The following is an 8,265-nucleotide window of genomic DNA, read 5'->3' as shown; positions in this document are numbered from 1 at the left end:
AATAATGATAAAGTAACTAACCATTATTAATTTACATTACCACTTACCATGTACTATTTGAAGACTCAATACTTTTGCTTTGAAAATTAAATATTCAAGTATACTCAAGTTTTCTTAGCACTTAAAGCCAAGTAAATTCAATCTCTTAGATTTTTTCAGTTGCTGCATATTTATATTCAAAGAAGAAAAATCGTTGTGTTTCTGACTATTTATAGCTTCTTTCATCAGAAGAAAACTACCACAGCATTTGTTACAGCCAGTCAGATAGTCAGTGTGGTTCTCCTCCAAGGGGTTGGTCAGAAGAGTTGGATGAACGTGGGCATACCTTATATACCAGTGACTATACTAATGAAAAGGTACTTCCTTTTTTCTCACCTAGTAATTCTTGGTAAAATCTTAGCATCAAATAATTGTGTATTGAAGCTTTAGAAGTATTTTAAAAACTTACTAAAATATTCACCTTTGTAGTTCTAGAATAATTCCAGTTGACAATGAACACTTAGTATACAACTACAGATTCATGGTTTTGAATAGCTATTATGATAGTGATTTTTGTGATGTTGATAGCACACTTTGGATGGACCTTGTAAGGATAGACCTAGTAAGTGCCATTTGTTTAGATTTATGTGGTAAATCTATTCACTATATATTTTTTTGAAAATAAATTTTTATGAATTGCTTTCTCAGTCCCTAATTTTTATATGCTGTCTCACTGCCTAGACTCCTTTTTTTGCTATGATCAAATTTGTCTAAAACAAAAACCATGAATCTAGTATTTTATAAATAATTGGTTTGGGAATGAATATTGAAAATTTATATGCAGATTGTATCTGGCATTGCTTAAGAAATTAACTGGTTGCTTGTGTTAGAGAATTGACTGTAGGATAACGTGGAATAGGTTTTTACTTCTCTTTCCTGACTGAGTTATTTGCCACTAGAACATATGAAAGTGAGAGTTTTCATTTGTATTATAACCAGGATCATATGTTCATATTAGTAATACTTAGTCTTCTTAAATTACTGTATTATATTGCCTCAAGTCCTATATTCTTTATGTATCTATGTCTAGTACACATGTGTATCTATGTATCTTTGTGTCATGTTTCTTGTTATGTTGTTAAATGATATTTCCCTCACTAGCCTGATACTGGAGAAAACAAAATTTACATTAATATTGAATAATAATTTTTACCATGTTTAAAATGCAAATCTATAAGTTGGTTGATTTTTTTTCTTAAATTTTCTTAGCAAGTAGAATAAAATTCACAGGAATAGTATTTAATGTCTTGTAGTAACAGCTTGAATTCACTTAAAATGTAAAAATCCTGTTATGTTTTTATAGTGGCTCAAGCATGTTGACGATCAAGGTAGACAGTATTACTACAGTGCGGATGGATCTCGGTCAGAATGGGAACTGCCAAAGGTAATAAATCTTAACAGTGAAATTCTGTTTAAAGTTGTAGATGGAGTGATAGCTGAGGATATCATCAGATTTGTTTTTAAAATTTTTTAAATCATTTATATATTTATTTGGTATAGGGTCTTGCTATGCAGCTCAAACTTGTAGTGAGCCTCCTGTCTTAACCTTCTCACTGCTGGGATTATAGGTGTATGCCACCACGCTTGGTTTTGGTGGCCAGCACAGTGTGCCTGGGGGTTCTGGGACCAGCACAGCATGTGGTTCCAGAGATCGAACCTGGGTCCTTGTGCTTGCCAGGCGGGCACTTAGACTGCTGAGCTATCTTCTCAGCCTTGTGTTTGTTTTCATATTGTTACTCAGCTTGTAAAAGTAGACTTTTTTCATTGTTGTTTTGTTTTGTTTTAGAATTCATCAAGAATCCTGTGATTGGCTAAGTTTTTCTAAGGGGTACAATTATCTTTGCTGTTTAGTACTGATTATTCCTACTCAGAAATTCTTTTGGTTTTGTTTAGCTTTAGGTTTATCTTTCACTGTTTCTGGAAATAAAATATTCCCTCCAGTGGAAGTAATGCCATCCTGTATTTAATTGCCTTGAGTTTTCTGCATGAATTTTCTGTTTAGTGTTTTTGAGGGAAAGAAAAGTGACTTAATAGTCAAGATTATCCTCATAAGCAAGTGTTGTAATTCAGTTAATGGCTGTGAGACAGTATGTGGTTATGAGTTCTGGTAGGGAAAATCTCTGAGGGAGGAAAAACTGAGTTATATCAGAACCTCCAAGGGGAGCTGTGAGGCACAGATATAGGTGGTAATTGTTGCATGACCAATGGGCAGTCCTGTTTTGTGATACTCATCTTCTGCTATCATTTGCCACATAATATAGAGTGTTAGAATAATTTGGAAATTTCTTCAACTCCTGATTAAGTTGGATATAGCAAGGAAGCTTGAACTCGGTTCTGTGAGAGTGAGAGAGGTAGGGAAAAATGTTTTGAAACCTCTTTAATGGATTATCACTCTGTGCTAAAGGCAGTTGCAGGTTCAATTCTGTAAAGTAATTTAGCACTCACACTAAGTCTAAGGTAAGTTATGTCAGGCATATGCAACCTACAATGCAAATGTAGTACTAGAAATTTATTTTCTGAATATATTTTTGGAGTCTAGTACCATAGTCTTTATTCTTTCAGAAGCTTAAGAATAAATTTGGAATGGACAGCCAAGCTCATATGGCAGCAAAATATAGCTGAATATGTACACACACATCCCTAATTGTGGATTAGGTATAAGGGCAGGAAACTATGAAATTACATACCGGATGGGAGGTGGCAGGATTGGGTGTAGGAAATAAAGGCAAGTGAATGAAAATGAGAAAACATTTTAAAATATTTCTCCAAAATTGCAAATACAATGAAATCTAATGTTATTATAGACACAAGAAAAACAATAACCAGAACATTGTACTCAAGGTGAAATTTGATTTTAATAAAGTTGTAAACTAAGCATGCCATGGATGACTGATTAAGTTAAATGAAGATTTTTTTTTTTTTTTTTTTAATGGTACTGGGGATTGAACTCAGGACCCTGAGCTTGCCAGGCAACCGCATATTCTACTGAGTTATCTCCCTGGCTCCAAGATTTTCGTTTTAAAAGAACAAGAAATTTCCAAGTGTGGTAGGCATGCCTGTCATCCCAGCATTAGGGAGGCTGAGACAGAAGGATCACCATGAGTTTAAGGCCAGCTTGGGATATATAGTAAGTTCAAGATCAGCCTAAATATATAGCAAGATCCTCTCTCAAAACAACCACGATAACAAAACAAAAAGTTAAAACCAAATTATGGAAAATAAAATATTTATGAACAGGTAAGTATAATTAGGAGTAAATTAGAAATCTTTAAGAAAAAAACAATGATTCCTGAAATCGAAGTAGCAGATTGCTTAAACTAGAGAGACATGAAGATAGCAAATATAAAAACATGCTTATGAGAAATGATAGGACTAAAATGAATTCCTATATTTATTTACTAGGAATTCCAAAAGAAGAGAGTGGAGGAAACAGTAGAGAAACTGAATATATAATTTCTGAGGATTCTCTAAAAGCAAAGAAAGGCAAAAATTGTCTGTTTCTTTTGATTTTTGGTGCTAGTAATTGAATCCAGTATCTTTGGACAGAATTATAGTCTCATCTCTTATTTTGGAGACAGTGTTTTGCTAAGTTGCCTGGTGGGTTTGAACTTGTGATCCTTCTAACTCAGCTTCTCAGAGTGCTGATATGAGAGTTGTGCACCATCATGCCAGATTAGGCCAAACTCTTTAACTGAAAAATGTGCCATGAATATTGACCAAGATAGATCAAAATAAATCCATAAGTTGACAAATTTTGCTGGAGGTTCTGAACTTGAGTGGGAAGACAGTCTTATAAGATGTCAAAAGGTAAAAGGATATGTAGAAATTTAATTAGACTAAATTAAATTTAATTAATTAAAATTAGGTTTAAATTTAATTAAACCTAATTTTTCTGAATGCATCTTTGCTGTGCAGTACTATGTAGATGCTATGACGAATGCAACTCTGAGGTACTCATATCCTGAGTTAATGTTTAAGACAAATATAAAAGGGGGTGATAAAACGATGTAATTGTGGTGAGGTTTCTTTATTTCACTTGAAGTACAAAATGTGTGTTAAATTGTGTATATTGTAATCCCTAGAGCAAGTACTAAGTAACTGTAATAAAAGAGACAAATTATAGTTCTGTTAAGATATATAATGAAAATTGCTTGAGTTGCCGATAAGACAGAAGGGAGCATAGGAATGATAAACAGAGGTGAAAGCAAATAAGATGGCGCATGAAAATCCTAACATAGAAAGCTACGTAAAGTATAAATGGCTAAACGTCTGTTAGATTTTCAAATGGTGAAAATACCGTGACATAAACATAGTAGAAAATCACTTCAAATATGAGACGTCTTGCTAAAGGTTATCTATCACATAATCTGCAGTGAGTCTCATGCTTTATGGTAGAATTTATGAAAGCTTTCCCACTGGAGTTATGAACTAGACTAGAAATTTTCTATCACTATTTCAAAAATTAAGTAAAAAAAGAATTGGGGGCTTGCCCATTAGCTCAGTTGTGTAAGTGCCTGCCTAAGTAAAGCAGTCAGGCTCGGGATTCTGTGGTTGGATCCCCAGATTCTCAGGCCTTACCAGACCTGTCCTTAAGGCATCCTGAGCTGGCAAATAAATAAATAAAACAAAACAAAACAAAACAACAAAAACCAGAATTGAAAAGCTGTAAATATACTTTTGAATGTTAGGAAATCCAAGGGAACCTACAAACTTAAAACATGAAAATTCAGAGTTCCTAGTTATAAAATCAACATAAAAACTATTCCATTTGTCTAGTCAAAATCTTGAAAGTGTGGTGGGAATAAAGATGTCATTTAGGGGCTGGGGGAGATGGCTCAGTAGAATAAGTGCTTCCCTGGCAAGTGCAAGGGCCTGAGTTCAATCCCCGGTTCTGCCAAAAAGAAAGAAAAAAAATCATATCATAACTAAGAATATGCCTAGTAAAGGTATATAAGATATTAAAGTTCCTGGGTTGAGAAGCTTAATTTTATAACAATGCCCAAATTATTGCATTTTTATATCTTCTCCCATACTAGTTTTTGGTTTTATATCTTCTTCCATACTAATTTTTGGAAATGATTTTGAGATTTATATTTGCAGACAAAGTTCCATGAAAAGCTAACCGATTCTGTACAGGGAAAATTGGGAGTGAGCCAGGAGGGATTTGACTTATTCTGAGGTAACTGAGACAGTAAACATAACACATGCAGGTAGAAGGTAAGTCAGTAGGAAAAAAGCAGAGTTGCAGTTATGGCTTTACAAATCAATATGGTAAGCACGTAGTATAGTAAATGTTAAGATTATTGGTTATTCATATTAAAATAATAAAAGATTTTGACCTCTTTTCATGCTTAATGATTGTTTTCAGTTAGAGTTCTTTGGGGTGGGGGTTTCTTTTTGAGACAGGGTTTTGCCTTGTAGCCCAAGTTGGTCTTGAACTCATAACAATCCCCTTGCCTCAGCTTCCCGAGTGCTAGTGTTATAGGTGTAAGCCACCACTCCTGGTGTGATTTTGGTTAGGTTAAAGATACACATTTAGTAAGCAAAATGTTAAAGATTTTATGGGGTTCTATCAAAGAATATTTGTCTGCAGAGCAGTCTGTATACCAATAAGAGACAGTTAAAAATATGTAGGTTAAATACGTGACTATGCAAGACACAGAAAAAATAGTATCTGAAAAATTTGTGTTTTCAAACATTCAGGAAGATGTAAATTAATACCATGAATATTGATCTCTTCATGTAAATCTTTAAAAAACATATAATGTATACACATAGTGGAAATATACAAGATGACCAGAATATATATGGTGAATGTTTAACTTTTTAAAATTTGTTATAGTAAAAGGTACATTACCATTAATCTTCCTCAAACTGCTTCCCCTAGCTTCAAACACATTTATCCCATCATTCTTGCCACTTTGTGAAACAATTCTGAAAGTTCTCTTTTGTGTCATTACAGGGTATAATAAAAAAATACCACGCATGCTACCAAGTGCTATGCAGTGGAAAGGCAGGCTTGTAAATATATTACAATTTGTCCTTACCTACTTTACTTACCAGACCTGACCCCATGTGACTTCTAGCTCTTTCCAATAAAGATGACCACAAAGGATAAAATGTTTCGAATTGATGCAGGACATATTTCAAAGATACTCAGTGAAGAGGTTTTCCAGAAAGGTTTCAGAAAGTGACAAGAATGATAGGATAAGTTTGTTCAAAGTGAGGGAGAAAAAAAAAGTGAGGGAGAGTATTTTGAGGGGGATTAATGAGAGTGTGTCTTTTACTGTCAACATTTTAAAAATTAAACATTCACTGTATTTTTTCAGTCACACTTTGTATTTTATGTACACAAAGTTTAATATTGAGTTGGTAGAATGTAAGGCAGTGCAGAGCATCATGTTTTTCCAGCAAGCCTTAATGTCTTGCACGTGTCCACTTGTATCAAAATAGTGTTTTTTAAGTATATATAAAGGTAAAACATGAGATTGTTAAAAAAAATTATTGGGTAAAAAGTAAGTTGAAAAATGGTGCAGTAAAAAAAAAAAAGAAAAAGGGTGCAATGGTATGATTTCATTTTTAAACCTGTAATTTTATGGCTACGTAAGTGTATCCAAGTATAAAATATATGTGAACGATGAGCACTGAACTGTGTTACAGTGGGGAATGCAGGGAGAGAGAGAAGTGGGGTCTGAAAGTTATATTCAGATGGCATCCAATGGAGGCATATTTCTTTAGAAGAAAAATACTTGAAGCAAATGTCTTATGTAAATATACTGAAGCTTGATGGTAGGTTTTTATTATAGTTGACTTTTGTGTATATGCTTAAAATAATTAACTAAAAATTCAGTTAAAGTTCTTGAAACATGTTTTAAAAGATGATTCAAAAATGTTAATTTTGGGCTGGGGAGATAGCTCAGTAGAATAAGCACTTGTCTGGCAAGTGCAGGGTCCTGAATTCAATCCCTGGTACTGGGGAAAAAAAAAAAAAAGTTAATTTTAGTCATCTTAAAATTGTGTGTATATGTTGTAACTATAAGGTTTTTCTTCCTTTTAAATTATGTGTATATTGTGTTAGAGTTTATATCTGGCATTTCATTTGTGTTTTTTATGACTGTGCTGTTCAGCCTTTGAGTACATTTAAATTTGTGATTATTACCCAGTTTCATTTTATGTTATTCTTGGTGCACATAGAAATCATTTCTGAATTGGAGGATTATCTTCTCAAAGGGTAGGTAGGCTTCCATTAAGGTTCTTATGCAGACTTAACCACAACTACACATTTTAATTATTGCTGATGATGACGGAGTTGCAGGGAAGAAGCCAGCCCTGTTTACTAATTGGTTCTCTTTATACTTAAGAGAATATCTGGTATAGAACTTGTTGGTGGCCTTTAAATGTCATCATTTAGTCTAGAAAGGGTCATTTTGTGAACTTTGGTAGTCTTTTAAGCACTGTTTGTCAGGTAATAATGAGTCACAAGCAGATACCCAAATGTGGTTGCCTGGCTTTGGAAAATTGTAGCACAAAGACCAAAGTAACAGCTTTCGGAGACAGTTGGGGAAGCCTTTCACATTGGACCAATGTGGAAAGAAAGATCTTTGGAAGATATTTTTAAACAGTAGAGGATATTTTTAAACAGTAGAACGTCTTTAACATATAACTATTGAAACTATAATCAGTTTTAAAAGTTAAGATTTTCTGAACTCTATGAGTAAGGCTAGTTGATACTAGATATCCTTTGATTTTAGAAAAATGTATCTGTTAAAAATAGATCTTTTTTGGGTCATTTTATAATTTATTGAAATGACCTGTTTAAAACAGTTTTATTCTAAGGGCTTTCAATTTCTTAGATGTTTTCTTTTGATGATCTCCTTGGAATTTCATACTGTTATAGGATTTAATGCCTTACTAATAATGTGTTCTTAATTTTGTGTATAGTTCTCTTTTGGCAGTGATTATCTTTTTTACATAGCTGACATTCAGAATTGGCCTTTAGGACTAGTACCACCCAGGAAAAGTGAATAATGGTATGCCTGGCCTTTAAGTGCAATTAGAGAGAAAATCTAAATTTCCAGATCCTTAAATATTAACAATATTGTTGTATATATAAACGTTAGTTTAAAATTGTAAACCAAAAATTACAATCATGTGAATTTGACAATCAACATGATTATAAGTTAAAAATAAAATTGGTCAGTGATCTCCTTTTATAAATTATGATAA

At 33.2% G+C, this 8,265-nt stretch overlaps 1 protein-coding gene across 3 annotated transcripts in view; it reads left to right on the top strand.

The window, feature by feature from the left end:
• Arhgap12 (Rho GTPase activating protein 12) overlaps positions 1–8,265 on the top strand; it is a 119,436-nt gene that overhangs the window by 55,754 nt on the left and 55,417 nt on the right. For 2 of the 3 annotated variants that reach the window (XM_023701829.1, XM_023701828.1), the window contains exons 4-5: positions 216–356; positions 1,343–1,423. In XM_023701829.1, the coding sequence (XP_023557597.1) occupies positions 216–356; positions 1,343–1,423 (222 nt within the window). The remainder of the gene's footprint in view (positions 1–215; positions 357–1,342; positions 1,424–8,265) is intronic. The other variant, XM_023701831.1, reaches the window with a different exon arrangement.

This window comes from Octodon degus, unplaced genomic scaffold, assembly GCF_000260255.1.
Source record: "Octodon degus isolate 3935 unplaced genomic scaffold, OctDeg1.0 scaffold00141, whole genome shotgun sequence".
Classification (NCBI taxonomy): Eukaryota; Metazoa; Chordata; class Mammalia; order Rodentia; family Octodontidae; genus Octodon; species Octodon degus.
Note: the sequence above shows the minus strand (reverse complement) of the source record. Positions and strands in the feature narration are given on the sequence as shown.